Source organism: Lagopus muta, chromosome 1 (genome assembly GCF_023343835.1).
Source record: "Lagopus muta isolate bLagMut1 chromosome 1, bLagMut1 primary, whole genome shotgun sequence".
NCBI classification, from domain to species: domain Eukaryota; kingdom Metazoa; phylum Chordata; class Aves; order Galliformes; family Phasianidae; genus Lagopus; species Lagopus muta.
Window position 1 is genome coordinate 104,791,072 of NC_064433.1, and position 17,457 is coordinate 104,808,528.

A 17,457-nucleotide genomic window follows, 5' to 3' on the forward strand; every position below is an offset into this window, starting at 1 on the left:
CTCTTCTTCCAGGTAACAGTGATACGATAAGTTGTGCCAGGGGAGGTTCAGGTTGGGTATTAGGAGAAATGTCTTCTGAGCAAGAGCGGTGAGGCAGTGGCACAGGCTGCCCAGGGAGGTGGTGCAGTCACTGTCCCTGAGGTGTTCAGGAGCCGTGTGGATGTGGCACTGAGGGACATGGGCAGTGCGCGTGGGGGGGGTGGGCTGGTGGTTGGACTGGGGGATCTGGGAAGTCTTTTCCAACCTTAATGATATTGTGGTTCTAAGCCTGGGGTATGTTAAGCTCTCCTCTACCAGGGCTGCACCTCACACTTTCCCAGCAGGGTTGCACTGTGAACTCCACTTTCCGACCCATAGGCTCTGATCCATTGCTGTTAATTACCTTTGTGTCTCAGCTAGAACAAAGGATACTAGAAGCTGGCTGGATGCTCATGTGGTATGCTGGAGATGCAGGGATGAGTTCAAGGAGCCTACATGACAAAGTTGATTCAAATTGTATAAGGACTGGTAGATTGCAGTTGCTGAAGAGATCGTCAAGCAACAAGTCAAGGTTAAGATAAAGGAGTTCATGTTCTTTGCAGATCTGTTTTCTTCCCTGTCTTTCTGAAAGTGCATGGTGATTGGGTTATAGCCACCAGATTCTCCAGTATGGTATTTACCAGGCTAATCATAAGTCATATACCTGCAGGTTATAATGATTTGGAAGCACTGTAAAATAAAAACCATAAAGCTGATCTTAGCTTTGGAAATGCTGTTTCCCCAAGATCAGTGCTGTAGGGAGGTGATCTGTAAGGTCCTGAGAGGCTGTGTGCAGTTGATGGTCTGACGTGGGCACCTCAAGGGACAGAGCACGTCACTGGGCTGACCCTAAGGAATATGACCCATACATTGCAGAACTTTTTCTAGATGCACCGAATTATTATATATCTTCTCAACATGAGTTTTTATGACGGAAATTTTTAAATGTTCATTCTAGAATATTTTTACCCTTCAGAAAAAAACACTTTTTGTTACACGTGAGTTGGGTTTTGGGGGGGAAGAACATTGTGGATAACAACGTTTTTGTAATATTATTAAATACATTTTCCAGATGAAGATGTGGCAAGTCCAGACCTTCACCGCAACAGCGGGGTCTGCTTTCATACTGCTCCTTTTGCACTGTGGTGCTTCACTATTCCAATGGAGCATCAAAACCCTTGAAAAGCAGAACAGTGGGGAAACAGGTGAACTCACCTTCACTTCGAGCCGTTTGCTCTGTATGTACATTCCACACGTACCCCACATTTGTTCAGACCAAACACTCCTGTCCTACATCCATATCAATGTATCTACAGATATATATATATATATATATACATGTGATTATTTGTATATATAATATAAGAGCATAGCTACTTTGTTGTTGTCAAATACGGAGTCAATCTAACGAAAACGTTTATAGGCACACAGTTTTGTTTGTTGTCTTACGTATTTTAAAATAAAGGTCATTCTTGGGAAATTATTTTTCTGTACATAGGCAGATATATTTAGGACCGAACTTAAATGAATAAAGAACATGTTAAACTAGCCTAGTTGCATGACATAGCTGTCAGAAAAAGGTTTTGCTGCGACTGTAAGTGAATCCTTGCACTTCTTGTAAAGCTGCAAAGTGTTGCTAACCCCAGATTTAGCACTGGATCTGTGATCCCAACCTGACGTGTCAGTCAAGGCGTTTTGCTTCCTCAGAGCCCTTCTGTCAGGCTCTCAGGCTCTCCCGCCTGTCGTGGTGAGCACAGCTGACAGGGGAAGGCTGGGCTGCAGGAAAATAGGGGAAAAACTGGCAGAGACGAAACCAGAGCTTGGTGAGCAGCAGGCTCTTCTCCCCTTAGGAAGTGTGGGATGGATTGTCCATCGTGTGATGGACTAGAAGTGAAATCCCTCCCTGTCATAGTGCCTACTCCACAGGGATGGGACTGGTGGTGGAACCTGTACTTGTCAGGAGTAAGGGAGAAGGTTGGGCACAGGATCATGGAGCTCTCCTGGCACCAGTCAGAATGCTGATCACACCGTATCTCAAGAGCAAGTCACTCTGTGAGGAGCATATGGAAAGACGAGTGAGAGTGCACTGCTTTTGGCAGTGCGAAGTGCCCGAGTTGGGTTGAAGCAATTCCTATTTGGGTGACGATTCGTAAAGGCTTAAAGCTTTTCACCAGGCTAACCCCCAGCTTTTGCAGAATACCTTATTCCAGTCCTCACTTTGCCAAAATAGTTTAGATTCCAACAGCCTTTACAGACTTATTCATGGAGTACTTTTTATTCAGTGTTGATACATCATTCAGAAAAGATAGCCGTAGTATTTCTTCCGTGTTAATACTTAGAACTGGGGAATCCCCACCCCATGATGGTGGTGTGACTTTTTAGTGCACTTGTTGTTGCCAAACGAATGGTATCAATTAGTTTCCTTCTCTTCTTAAGAAAGGAAGTGTTGTACTATATGTAGTATTTGTAAGATCTTAAAAATTACAAAGGCATTAGAAAATAACTATTATATGTAGGTCTTAAGAGCTGGACAGGTAGGAGAAATGGTTCCTTTTTTCCGAGAAGATGTAATTCACTTGTATTGTTCATTTACATTGCATCTAACTATCCTACAGGAACACATCCATACTGTGAAATGGGCTTATTTGAAAGCATTTCTAACAGATATAACATTTCTAATTGGTATAACAAATAACTAACAACAAATTGGATGCCACTGTTTCTCGTAAGACAATTTCAACTGTACTTTGGTTGCTCTGAATGTGTTACTTCCTCTGCTGCACTTGATTAAATAATTCTGTTTATGGACAGTGTCAAATGAAACAAAAGTCTTCAAAATGATGCATTCACCTGTTTGAGGAATTACGCCGCGTCCCAGACTGCATTCACTGAGGTGGAAGGTGCAGATCAGACTTCAGTCTGTGCAAATTGTTAGACAGACGAGACTGTATTTGTGCAAGTGAAATTATGCAAGAATAAACACTGTTGTTTTTCTTTTTTTATTTTAACAGCCTATTGTGATGTTCTTGAGAAGCACTGAGGAAGAGCGATACGGTCTCAAAAACATTAGATGAATGTTCAGATTGGTATTTTTGATAATAGGACTAGAAGGTCCCTCTCTGATCTGCCCCCTCCTTTTGGCTAATAATTACTGCATCTGGCCAGCTGCCCTGAGGTCAATATCCTCAATATCCCATTAAACAGAAGCAGGCACACACAGCCTTGTCATTAGAACACCAGTGTAACATGAGGTAGCTGTGAATCAGTGTTCTATGCTGAACATTTTTATAAGTAGTTTTAAGATACAAACACCTTAACCTCTCCCTAGCAAGCTTTTGGAGGCCTCATCATCTTTCTCCCACAGCTGTACAGCTGTACATTAGAATCAATACTCTAAAACAGCTATTCAAGAAGAATAATTTTATTGTTTCCATGTGACAGGTTTCACTGTGAACAAAGAGAACAGCTTACTAGACAGCCTCTTTCATTATTTTGGTCAGTTTCTGGATCTTTGACCTTGTCGACATATCCACGTATTTCTCCCCAATATTGACGATCATTCCACCAAGGATGGAGGGATCAGTCTAGAAGAAAGGTTTAACAGAAACTCCATTAGCAAAAACTTCTTACCCTAATATATATATTTTTTTCTTTTTTTAAAGTGTAAACGTTTAAAAGACCCTTATTTAAGATAATTTTGCAGCCATTATATTTCAGAGTTAAGATTTCAGTAATTGAAGCATCAGGTGTACAAGAAAACACAGAAGTATATTATATAGCTACTGAATTCAACCAAATGAATATACACTAGTGTCCTATAGTTCCTCTTTCATTTATTTTTTTGTAAAGATGAGAGACAGCACAAGAAGCACAGCTTGGCATTAAGTGTATTTACAAATAAAACCCCTACCTTGGTCTCCAGCTTCAAGACCTCTCCTTTAGCCAAGAATCCATTCAGAACACTCTTTAGCTCAGTAAGGCTGGCATCATCCAAGGGCTGAAAAAATTTGCACAGAACACAATGAAAATGAAGGATGTAAAAAATTCAAAGGGTATAATGAGAACACTTCATTTTCTCTTCAGACTCCATTAAAGAAAGACACTCCCAGGAAGGCAGAGGAAGCAGTTTTGGATAACAGTAATCGAATGACAGCACAGAAACAGCAGCATTTGGTGCTCCTTTAATTTCATAAAGTATTGTGCTGCCTGCACACATATTCCCAGCAAATGCTTGTTGTTAATATCTTTGGAAAGCAAGCATCAAGAATCCTGACTTGCTAAACTAAGCACTCAACACAAGACCCTCACATCCATTTCAAAGCAGCATTTAGCCTATATGAGGAGAGATTAATTCCGTTGCTTCTCACAGTTCAGTTTATAAGCTTAAGAAAAAAACAGTTTCATGTGAAGCATGAGACAGGGACTCAAGATGCTGCCAACACAGCTGTGTGGGCTCAGCCAAGTACACCTCTCTCCATCACCATAGAGGAACTCTGCATCCCTGAGGGGGGGGGGGAGGCACCATGAGCCTGCCCTCGCTTTCCCTGTGAGTTGTTCAGATATTACTGCAACAGAAATTAAACAGACTCCACAGAAGAATAGTGCTGCTAGCGTTACTAGCAATAACAACTCCTATTTAATGGTTAACAGTTGAGAGTCAAAAGAAACCAACTGCTATCAATCAAAGAGGCATCAGGAATTATTATTATATCAACCCTTACGAATTATTTGGGAAAACTCAGAAAAAAGTTTTGCATTTGTGAACCCCTATGTCCCTGAAAGCTATCAGTTACAGTCTGTGCCTGTGGCCTATAAAGAGCCTGTCACGCCCAAATGGATGAGGTTTTTTATTCAGTCCACACTGGAAGCTCATTTTAGCACACAAAAGCTACACATTTATGTTACATATACAGCAGGCAAGCTTCCCATTACCAGGCCTGAGCATGGATCTATCCCCACACAAACTACTGAAATGCCAGAAATCACATCTCCAGCTTGAAGTTTACAGCTTCGCAGTCTGAGTTTTAAGGGACGTTCAAGACCATTTAGTTCCAACCCCTACTATGGGCAGGGCTGCCCCCCACCAGCTCAGGCTGCCCAGGGCCCCATCCAACCTGGCCTTGAGCACCTCCAGGGATGAGGCACCACAGCTTCTCTGGGCAGCTGTGCCAGCACCTCACTGCCCTCTGGGGGAAAGAATTTCTTCCTGACATCCAATCTAAATCTCTCCTCTTTTAGCTTAAAGCCATTCCCCCTTGTGCTGTTACTATCTACCTACAGATAGTATCGAGCATACAGAGATGTTATCTTTGATTTCACCTCAGCGATCTGCCTCACTACAGCTAAGAGCTGGTCTGTTAGCTCTAACTTGATCAGTATGATCTTAATGACAAAAATCAAAGCAGAGGCAGTTTTATCTGCAGACCCAGTTGACTTTCATCAGCCCCTGGGTTCACACATAGAAAAAGATGTTACCTGTCAAGTTGAACCAAGAAGAACATGTATAATTGCTAACCAATAATTTCTGTATACTGAAACACTATTGGAGTGTTTTGTAGAGGTGAGATTTTTCTTCATTCCTCATGCAGCAAGCTGCTTACACTATAGCTAAAGAAGTTTGCCTTTCATGCCCGTTCCTATTAAACTCAACCCTGATGTTCCTAACCCACCTGTGCAGTGGTGACTGTGCACAGCACTTCTCCTCGGAATGCACTCATGATCTTCCCAAAAGCAGAAACAATGCCCGGAGTGTAGCGCAAGCGACCATTTTCAGCAAGCAGGTCTGGAAGATGCAGATGTATCAGAAGGGTTTAGCACACCCACTAGAAGCAAATTCGGTTAGCAACAACTAATCACAAGCAGTATCAGATGTTTTTCAAAATGTAAATGATTACTCACTCATCAGGTTGGTGGTAACAGGGGACATCTTCTCTTTAACTAAAACATCATTTACAGCTTTTTGTTTAACTGTGCCCTTGGTGTGAGGGTTCATAATAATGCTGGACAGCTTGGGGTCCTTCAAAAGAGTCTAAGAGAACACACAAGTAACACTGTAAAGGTCACGAGTTTCCCAGGCCCATGCAGGCAAAAAAAAGTCATCCATCGAGCAAGGATAGAGGACAGAAGAGAGCAGATGGGAAGTGAAATGGCAGCTCCAGGTGGAGCTCATAGAGAGGATGCTCCTTTTAGAGCTGCTGCTCCTTCAAGCAACTCACCAGACCCCGGAGGGGCACCAGGGGCAGAGTGCAGAGCACAGGCAGGCAGGCCTGACACGTCTCACAGCACGCAAGAGAGTCCTAACAGCAGCCCCTGCGTGACCTCAGGCCAGAGACGCGCCCAGGAAGCTTACCGACACACGGCTCAGCTCCTTCTCCACCTGCTCCAGCTTCTTCTGCTTTGTGGCGGCGGAATACAGCGCGGTGGCATAGCGGCCCTCCAGCCCGTACACCTGGATGGGCGGCTGCGGGACAGACGGCGCCTGAGCGCGGCCCTGAGCGGGAAGCCGGCCCCAAATCCAAACCCCCCGGCCCCGCTCACCTTCACCAGTTTGGAGACCGGCCGAGCCGCCGACGTGCTCAGCTGCCGCACCTGCGGGACACAGAGCGGCTGTGCAACCCCGTCGGAAAGGAGGTGACGGCCAGCCGCAACGCGCCGTGTCCCCTCTCCCCCCGGCCCCACTTCACCTTCAGGGCGAACCCCGCCGCCGCCATTTTCTCCCACCACCGCTCGAGGTCACCGCTGCGCCCGGGCCCGGCGGGGAGGCAGTGCACAGGCGCAGCTGTAGGCCCCGCCCTCTCCCGCCACGCGGGGCATGCTGGGACGCGTAGTTCTCCGGCGTGGGCGGGGATTCCCGCAGAGGAGAGGAGCCGCAATAGGCCCGTTAGGCCCCAGAACCCTTTCCCGCCTCTTGCAGTCGGTATAACAGCGCGTCCCGGCCCTCAGCCGCTTCGTATACATTTTCCAAAGGGAGATGTTGGCTGCACGCCCCTCGAGGATATTTCTGTCCTCTAACAGGGTGAAACCACCCCTGAAATAAGAGTTGTTGTCTTTCCCCTCCAATAAAGGGGCTGGGCGTCTGCTAGGGCACAGAGAGACGGCCCTCCAGGTGGAGCGCGGGGCAGACGGGCGCTCAGCCCTCAGCTCCACCTGTGCCAGAGTCCTCTGCTCGACCTTGAGCTGCTCGCTCGAGTCCCGTGTGCTGCTGAACTGCTGGACGAACTGCGTTGCGCCAACAGCAAGCGTGCTGCAAGCATGCAGGGCAGGCTCCAGACGCTAGATGTTGCTGTTGCTACAGATTGGAAAATTAGCGCCCGCTTTAGCGATGTCAAAAACAGGGAATTAGAGCAGCACCCTTCAGGAAATGCGGTCTGAATAAGAGAGACTGTCTAGCATCCCATCAGAAGTAAGTCAGTGTCATCATTATGCTTTATTCTGGATGCTGGAATGGAGCTCCTTCAGCTCTCTGCAGCTTATTAGCTATGGGGAGATTTAATTTAGATATCAGATGGAAATTTTTTCACTGAGAGGACAATGAGGTGCTAGCGCAGCTGTCCAGAGAAGCTGTGGTGCCCCATCCCTGGAGGCGCTCAAGACCAGGTTGGATAGAGTCACAGAATAATTAAGATTGGAAAAGACCACTAAGTTCACCCAGTCCAACCACCAGCCCACCCCCACCACATCCACTGCCCACGTCCCTCAGTGCCACATCCATATGGCTTCTGAACACCTCCAGGGATGGTGACTGCACCACCTTCCTGGGCAGCCTGTGCCACTGCATCACCGCTCTTGCTGAGAAGAAATTGTTCCTAATACCCAACCTGAACCTTTCCTATTACAGCTTGAGTCCATCACCTCTTGCTCTGTCACTGTTACCTCGGAGAAGCTGACCCCTATCTCTCCAGAGCCTCTATTCAGGTGGCTGTAGAGAGCAATGAGGTCTCTCCTGAGCCTCCTTTTCTCCAGAGTGAGCAACTCCAGTTCCCTTTGCTTTTCCCTATCATACTTGGGCTCCAGACCCTTCACAGCTTCGTTACACTTCTCTGGACACATTCCAGGGCCTCGATGTCTGTTTTGTAGCGAGGGCCCTCAAACTGAGCTCAGTACTTGAGGTGCAGCCTTACCAGTCCCATACTTGCTTTAAGCCACATATCCAAAATGTTATTATAGTAATTCTGGAACACTTTATGATCTTTTAGCACTCTATGATCTTCTAGCAACTATCCATCGTATTTTTAGAAGCTGTGGCAGTTCAGTGAAGTTGCCACCAACTGCAATTCTGAAGAAGGGGAAAAAAGGAAGGCCCTGGAGAAGTGCAGACAAGTCAGTCTCTCCTCTGTGCCTGTTAGGATTATAGAGCAGAACCTGGAGACTCTATTAAGACACATGGAAAATGAGGAGGTGACAGCCACCATGCATCAGTAAGGCTAAACTGTGCCTGAAAAATTTGGTGGCCTTCTGCAATGGGGTTACAACACTAGTGGATGAGAGCAACTGAGGTCATTTACCCGGACACATGCAAAGTGTTTGACACTGTCCCACATGACATTCTTGTCTCTAAATTGGAGAGACATGAATTTGATGGATGGACCACTCAGTGGATAAAGAATTGGATGAATGGTTGTGCTCAAAGTGTTGTGTTCACTGTCCAGGTGAAGACCAATGATTAATAACATGCTGGAGTTGGTTAGAACCAGCACTGTTTAAAATTCTTGTTGGCAACATGAACAGTGTGATTGAACACACTCTAGCATGTTTGCTGATGACACCAAGTTTTTTGACACAGTTGGCACACTGGAGGAAAGGGATGCCATCCATAGGGACCTTGACAGGCTTGAGGTGGGCATTTACAGCCCAGAAAGCCAACCATAACCTGGGCTGCATAGAAAGAAGCATGGCCAGCAGGTGAAGGGAAGAGGTTCTCTTCCTCTGCTTTTCCCTTGGGGACTTCATCTGCATCTCTCTCTTGGGTCCCCAGTATAAAAAGGGCTTGGACCTGCTGGAGTGGGACCAGAGGAGGATGATCAGAGAACTGAAGCACCTTTCTTGTGAAGTGAGACTGAGAGAGCTGAAGTTGTTCAGCCCAGAAAATAGAAGGCTCCAGGGAGACCATATAGCACCCTTCCAGTACCTAAGGGGGCCTACAGGAAAGCTGGAGAAGGACTCTATCAGGGAGTGTAGTGGTAAGTTGAGGGACAATGGCTTTAAACTGAAAGAAGGTAGATGTAGACTGGATGTAAACAAGAAATTCTTCATTGTCAGGGTGGTGAGGCGCTGGCACAGGCTGCCCAGAGAAACTGTTGCTGCCTCATACCTGTGTTCAAGGCAAGGTTGGATGGAGCTTTGAGCAATGTAGTCAAAGCAACACGAAGGCTGAGGGATTGGAACTAGGTGATCTTTAAGGTCTCTTCCAACCCAAATGATTCTATGACTCTACATTCTATGGTAATACATAAGAAAATCTGTCTTACTGAGGCCAATCAAATCACTGAGAGCTGAGGGTACTTTAACAAACTGTGGTCTGAGTCAAATCCTGATAATGCTCTCAAGAAATAAAATCAGATCAACTTTCTCAGTTAATTTTAAACAAGTATTATCTCACAGTTGATGAACAGTTTGTACCTTTATGCCTTGTCCTAGGAAGGAAAATTTAAATCTTGATAAAGCTTGTTCTTGTATCTGGATATCTTACAAGTCGTTTTCCCACTAGAAAGGATTTGAACTCCCTTTAGTGCCAGGCCATCATCATTGGGCATTCACCTCTGTCTGTCAATTTGTTCCAATTTATTGATGTAGGTCCTATATCAGTTGAGCACTCAAGCACGTACTTTGTTTATAAGCTCTTCCACAAGAAATACCTGGAAGAACATCCACTTATGGGTCTGCCAGTTTATGTGGAGGGTCAGTGCTTGAAGTGCTGCCTTAGAGTAACCGTTCTCACTAAACATAGTGATACTACAGACAACACCTTTTTTCTCCTATTGAGACTGACCAGAACTGAAATCCTGCAAAATATACTCTCTCTACTTCTATCTGAGAAATCTTCAAAAGAATTGGCCTGAGTTTAGGTTCATTTAAACAGACCATCGTGCTTATTGAAGACATGGACTTCACACCAGCATAACAGCCACAGAGCCTACAGTAATCAGCGCTTTTATGTCTCTAGAAAGAGTGCGATGATTCTTCATTATTATTCTACCACAGTGGCAGTGGGGATGTGTTTCAACCAGGGCACAGCTGCATGAAGTCTCATGAAATTCATAGTAAGACATAGACTGTTCCACAGAGAGCTTGCAGCACAGTGTTAAAATGAGATTAAACTTGTAACAGCACATCTGGTGTCCTCACAATGATGAGAGCATATCTGTTTTCTCTCAAAAAAATATGCCAAACTTACCCTCCACCATACTATGGCCAGCTCCTTTAAAAAAATCAACAACATAACAAAACCTCCCATAAGTAAATGAGCGTGTCAAATCTTAAAAAGGAAGGCTAAATGCAGTAAGTACTTTGCTCCCTCACCTTTCAACTCACCTGAAACATTAGCTTTCAGCCTGTTTTGAGCACTCCTCTGCACCTGCTAGTCAGCAATTGCACCCAGCTGTTTTCCTTTGGCTGTGCCTGGGATTCCCACACTCAGCAGCATGGGAAGGTCCCAGAACAACTAGGGTGTAGCTGCAAACAAGTTCCTGACCTCTGTAAAAAGTTTATGTTATTTACAAGAAACCAGGGAGGCTTTCATTCACAGTGCTTCTTAGGTTCAGGGAATGTGGTACAGAAAAGCTATGACCCGCCTCACCTCCCCATTGCTACTGTGGTTTTGTTCCTGCAGCTGAAGTCTGAAGGAAGCGTTTTTTTCTCTCCCAGGGGCTGCCCTTTTCATCCTTGGAAGCAGTTGGTACTCTTGCTGAATCTAATTCACCTGGCTGTTTTCCAAACCTCTGCTCCATGAGCTGTTCTGCTTGGGCAGGTAAGTTCAAGTGCTCTGTCACAATAACTCCTTGGGGACTAACCCTTTACAGCTAGAGTGACCCACCTGCTAAAACCTAGCTGTCTAGGGAAGACCTGACTCATTTTCCTGTTTTTTAAAAAAAAAAAAAAAAAAAAAAAAGTGTTTTTCAACAGTCTTATTTATTTATTTATTTTCCCTCCAAACCAGCAAGAATGACTGTAGAACCACAACCATTGTGAGGGGAATTCAGAATAGGAGCTGGAGCCCTATTAGTTGAGTTAGGATGCTGAACTCGCTGACCTTAGCATCAGAACACTGTACTGAAAGTTCTTTGTAGGATTATTTGCAGGACCAAGCACCTGTGCCTACATTTTCCTACCCTCCAAAGGAGTTTTCAAACTACCATATAGTATATACAATAAAATGATAAATCATTATGATTTATTCTACCATGAGCACCCCAGAATACTGTGTGACTGTAGTATATTTTCTGAGCTACCATAGTAAGCTAATGTAAAAGGGAAAAAAAGTCACAATTACGTACTTGTAGCTTCACTGGTAAAATATCTCCTCTGTACCTCTTCTAGGATAGTCTAATAAGCCTGAAAAATTTATTTAAGGGCAAACTGTTATGGGATTTTAATAGACTAGAAAATAAGCACTAATCAAGAACACCTTCCACTGGAAAAGGTGATGAGAACTCGCTTGAATATTCGGCCATTTTAGAGGATGTCCACAAAATATCAGTGGTAATAAGAGCTTCTTTCAGAAAGTATGCAAATAATGGACGTGGTTCAGTACAGGCAGTGCTAAGAGATGAGCTTTGCTATCTCACATGCTGGTAGAGTAGCAGCAAGAACTTTGCACTGAGACTCGGGAGAGCTGGGGTCTATTTTCAGCTTTGCTTTGGGCCTACTGATTGGCTTCTAATTATTCTGTGCCTCAGTTCTCCCACCTGCAAAAAGTAAGAATGAGACCAACACTTTTTACAAATAGCTATAAATTCTGTTGATGAAACATGCTTTTTTAATAGCAATGATACCTTCTCACTCGTGCTGCTGTTAATAAAGTAGTTGTAAATTCACAAATATCAAATGATGATAATGTGCAAGGAGCTGTGGAGAAAATAAAGGAAAACCTCCATGCCTGTTCCATCAGTGCTGGGGAAAATGGGATATTACGTCTCATCCCACTTTTGGAGTCAGAATGGCCGTGTATGCAGGGAATGAGAGATGCTGGTCTGTTTCTTCAGGGTCTGTTACAGAAATGACCACTAAACTGTAAGTCTCAGCTGGGGCCATTGAATAGGCCTAGAATATGAGCCACTCTCTCAGCTAGCTAGCACTTTAGCTAACTCTCTTCCTAGATTAAACATGTACCTTCAAGTGGAAAATGTCTCTTCGTTCAGTTGGGTTAGATACTGGCTTGAATCATACCAGGGTAAGCCTTTGAAATGTTCATATCAGTGGTATTTCTACAGACCTGAGATCCCAACCTGCTCCCTGCTTGCCATGTGCAGGTCTTTGTATCTGCCTTGAGCTGAAATGAGGTACCCAGGATGCAAGGGTCTTGCTGAATGAACACATTGCAGCATTCTGTATTAGACAGATGCTTTAGCAGATTTTAGTTATGTATTAGAACTACAACTTGCTCATTGCCACAAGAGGGAAGCCAATACTAATAATATAACTATTCGTTGATTAACTATGGTTAATGTGGCAAGATTTTTATCCATTTCAAGGCTGTTGCATGTCTCCTTCTCTTTCCTTTTAGCAAACTTGCGTTTGATCATATGTCAGTAACTAAAGAACATTATTCTACATTCCATTTGCTCAATGCCCTGTGAAATGAATTTCATGGATTTGTCTCTCTCGTTTGAACAGCGCATACATAAACCTGAAACAGAAAGTAGGGGCAAAACTGAGCTGTTTGTTTTCATAGCAAACTTAAACAGTCCACTTGCTTGCAAGGGAAAATTTTTCGGGCATGGCAGCGGGTAAAATAAAAAAGGTATTTTCCCTTATTTGGCTGAATATTAATAATTTAAACTAGATATTAGGAAGAAATTCTTTACTGTGAGGGTGTGAGACATTGGAACATGTATCCCAACAAGGTTGTGGATGCCCCTTCCCTCTCTGGAAGCACTCAAGACCAGGCTGGATGGAGCTTTGAGCAACGAGGGAGGTGTTCCTGCCTATAGCAGGGAGTTGGAACTAGGTGATCCTAGGTTCCTTCCAACCCAAACCATTCTATGATCCTATGATTCTATGAATGTGAAAAATTAAAGAGTATTTGACAAATCAGTCATCATTACTACAGAGCAAGAACTACTCAAAATAGTTGCAACTGAACTCAGTAAGCCTGCTGACTCTTGTTCTTTAGCTTGTTCTGCAACGTATGAGAGCACCTTCTTTATAGATTCATTTATTATGTCAGACCTGATCTCATTTACTGTGCTGCAAACCAGAGTAACTGCTGATTTCAGGAACTTCACTGAATCACTTATCTTGTGGTATGTTATCTGTGAAAGTCACCCTTATTTAGATCACATGCTGAAGGCTTAAATCTAATAGGTCAAGATTTGTTATTACATTTCATCCTGCATCCAGGCATTAAATTGCATGCACAGACTTTTCAGAAAGGTCTTCAGAAACTGGTGAAAGCAGTGCTTTTGTATATAGGAATTTAAAAAACTGTTTGGGTGTAAAACAGAAAGTGAACAGGGATTCATCAGCCACATTTCTTTGGCTAGTATTTTCCTGCAGCAAGATGCATATACATGAGAGTGACTGTTCAGAAGATTTCTGTGAAGCATTACTGTCATATGACAATCATTAGAGATCATAATTCTTGGTATTTGGAAGTCATGATTTGGCTCATGTTTTTTTTTTTTCTGGAGGCACAGCAGAAACATGAAGCCAGAAGCAGTGCAGAAAAACACATATGTTGAGGCTTCCTACGAAGCCCCCTAGGGTGTTCCCTGCAAGAGCAGGAGAAGGAATCGGGGCAAGGTTATGGAAGTCACAGACATAAATTGCAGTCCCCAAAGGGCCTTTGCGTAACTAGCTTCTTTGTTAACTTTTTTTTAATACTTTAGGAACGTTTAATGATATTTGGGGTATTTTCTTCTCCTTCCCTCTCCCTTTAGAGCAGTCATACCTTAAATTTTTTTTTTCCTAAAGGTACTGCTGTCTCACAGAAATTGTTAAATAGCCAGAAATATTGCTGTCCCCCAAGTGGACAGACACCTCTCACAGACCCTTCCAGAGCATTGTTTCTCAGGTATTCTCACCCTGCTTCTGTTTTTCCTTTCCCTCCAGTGCTGTTTCAGGCCCCAGCCCTGCATGTATATATGCAGGTGTTTTTTATGGACGTGAGCAATCACACTGCCTCCAGTGAGAATATTCACATGACCAAAATCATGCACTTGCATAGGGATTTCCTGCATCAAGGGCATAAAAGGAAATGGCCAGGATAATAACGGGTTGGTTTTATCCCTGATGTAATGCCATTGACACCAGTGGAATTATACAGGGCTGAAATAGATCCAGTACGTCCAAACAGGGAACTACCTCTGGCTCCCTCATCTGCTGCTTTCTGTATTGATGGTGTAACCAAAGTCAGTCCTCCTTTCTCCAGGTTTGGGCAACTGAGGCTGAGGGAATTCAGATCACTTTGCACCAGCAAGAGCTGCTCTCCTCCAGCATGGCATCTCCTGAGATATCAGGTGTGCTTGCCCTGCAGAGCTATTAGAGATACGCCTGTGGAGCTTCACCCACACATCCCCACTGCCACACTGAAGCAGCTCTCACCTGTCCTGCCACTTCCCTGCTTCTAGCTGATGCTGAGCCATTCTGTGGCCTTAGCAGGAGCTGCTGGTCTTGGGGCAAGAGCCCTGCTTTTCTCAGTTGGTGTCTGGCTTGTTCCACTATGTGGTCTCCTCCTGCAGCAGTTCTTCTTTGGGTAGTAAGTGCTCCAATTGAATATTCACACTTGAAAACAGCTGGTGTGTAATCATGAAAATTATATATCTATATAAAAGATTTGTTAGGCTTAGAAGAAGACCCTGTTAAAAATGTTCCTCTCTCCCTCCTGTGGCTGTCCTGCCCTTTGTCTGGGGTGTTTGGGACCCTCCAGCCCTCATTGCTGTGAAGCTCTGATTTGGCAGCTCTGTGAACTTGCCCTCAGCTAGACTTCAGTGTGCTTCAGCATGGTTTCTTCTGGTCTACAAAAGCATGTTCCCTACCTGCCTGCTCATGCAAATACTCCCTAACATGGGATGGACCTCCAAATGTCAAAAACTATGGAGCCGGGAGAGGGAGGAATAGGGGGAAAAAAACAACACTAAAACACCCTCCAGCATCCAGAGCTCATGACTGCTTTGACAAGATCTATCTTTAGTTATAATAGTGAGTCACATCATTGTGATTTGACTTTACGGTTAGTTTGAGGTATGAGCCAGGCCATGGGATTGAGAGCGAGAGCATCATGGGATGCAGCTGTAAAATTCCACTACTCTGTAAATCAGGTTTGAAGAGCATTAAGAAACAGGAAGCAGGCAGGGGAGGGTGGGTTTTTGTGTGTGTGGGTTTTTGTTGTTGTTTCTTTTTTGCAGTGGAAAATGATCGTAGTGCCCGCTGCATTGTAATGTTGTTGAGCAGCACAGGGAACAGAACGGAGGGCATGTATCGGTAGGCTGCTGTAATATTCCTGAGCTGAGCACTTCTCTTTCCACACTGCTCCGTGTGCCAAGTGTCACGTCCAGCCTGCCCCACCAGCCACCACGAGCTGATGCAGGATTTTCGTGGATGGTGCCGTGTTGCTTAGCAACCTTGCTAGGCAGCATGCTATACATCACGCACGGCGCCGGCTACTACGGTACGGTGAGGTTGCTTCCAGTTCTTTTTATCGGCTATGAAATATTAATTTTCTGCTGGCAGGTAGTGTTGGCACCTGGAGATTGAGGGGTGCTCCCTCCCAGGGGGATGTGTGCTGCTCCGTAACGGGAATCGCAGGCAACCCCAGGCAGAGCTGAGCTCCTGGGATGTGAAATGTGGGCACGATTCCTGAGATATAAACACCTTCTGTGCCTGAGATGGGCTACAGGTTGGCTTTAGCACAAAGAAATTAATAAATAACCAGGTGGTGAAGATTATGTGACAGACATAATAATGTAAGTACAATGTATTCCCCCTCCTTTTTTTTCTATGACTCATATAAGCAAATCCTGATGTGAGGAGCACATGTTTGCGTACACAAAGAGAAGGAAATTTCCTCGACATTTGGGGATTTTTTTTTTATATTTTTTGTTTTATTTTATTTGGAGGCTCCTCCACTCCAGGGCATTGTGGATGAGAGCCCATATCACAAACACCAGTGACAGTTTTCTAGATTGATGGGTGTAATTGCAGTAGAGACTGCCTGCCAAGCCCCCTCCCTGAAATGATTGCATAACCCAGCTGTTGCATGTGTGAAAAAAAAAAAAGAAAAAAAAAAAAGAAAAGAAAAAGGGAGAAACCAATCCTACTCTATATGAGGCTGAATTGTTATTGCAGAAGGTAAACAACAGGGAGCCTAGTCCCCAGAGCAGCAGAGGAGATGGTATCTACAGCTCATTTCAGGTATGCAGAGACTGAATCAGGAGCTATCTCATTCCAGGTCAAAAGAGCCCTCTGCAAACAGAACTTCCACAGTTCTGAAATCTCTGGATCTACAATGCTCATTTTTTTTGGACATATTGTTACTTGTAATGTTACCGGGTGGCAAGAAGGGAAGGATGCAAAAGAGTGGAAAAAAGGCAGCAGATCATTTCTGGCACCTGAATACCATGTTTTTTTACTGAACATCTGCAGACAGACACATTGTTTAAGCCAAAGTGAAGAGGGAAGCAAGAGGGGAAAACCACAGTGTCAAAATACACAACGGCTTGTGAGATGAACTGCTGCTTTGCCCCTCATCTACACTTGCAGATATGGCAGCACTGGTGGACTCAGCAAAACCATGCTTTGTTCTCCAATTACTTTTAAGAGACCAGAAATATAGTTTTAGTTTAACTCATTTTGTTGCAGGCATATCTCGCTGCATTTTGTGGTGAGTGGTGGGATCAGACAGAATAGCTCTACAATACAGCGCACACTTCACACTGCAGATCTCACAGGACTTCAGTACAGAAATTGTTCTCAAGGTGTTCAGTGGCATTTGTCCAACAGAAGAACAAAGACCACAACAGAGCTTTCATTTAATTCTTTTCACCAAATCATGGCAGGCTGAAGTGAATTCAGTGCCCATGCTTCAGCTCCTCTGTTGGGCTCCTCAGCCTGGTAAGGCCATTTTAATCCTAGGAAAAGCAGCTCAGAAATTGTACTGAGAGGAGTATCTAGATGTAACACTTTGGAGTAAGAACTGCTACTACAGGGAAATGAAATGCTATCCCTTCCACAGCTATGATTCAGGTACATCTACAGGCCTGTCCTGGTTTTGCTGCCATTTCT

General features: G+C 44.3%; 1 protein-coding gene across 1 annotated transcript; it reads right to left on the reverse strand.

The window, feature by feature from the left end:
• Positions 1 to 3,423: 3,423 nt before the first annotated feature.
• Positions 3,424 to 6,990, reverse strand: ATP5PO (ATP synthase peripheral stalk subunit OSCP). Its single transcript, XM_048954049.1, is given in 8 exon segments — positions 3,424 to 3,602; positions 3,929 to 4,015; positions 5,688 to 5,800; positions 5,917 to 6,046; positions 6,368 to 6,478; positions 6,556 to 6,606; positions 6,702 to 6,804; positions 6,806 to 6,990. Coding segments are annotated over 8 exon segments (879 nt in total). The 5' UTR covers positions 6,976 to 6,990; the 3' UTR covers positions 3,424 to 3,488.
• Positions 6,991 to 17,457: the final 10,467 nt, after the last annotated feature.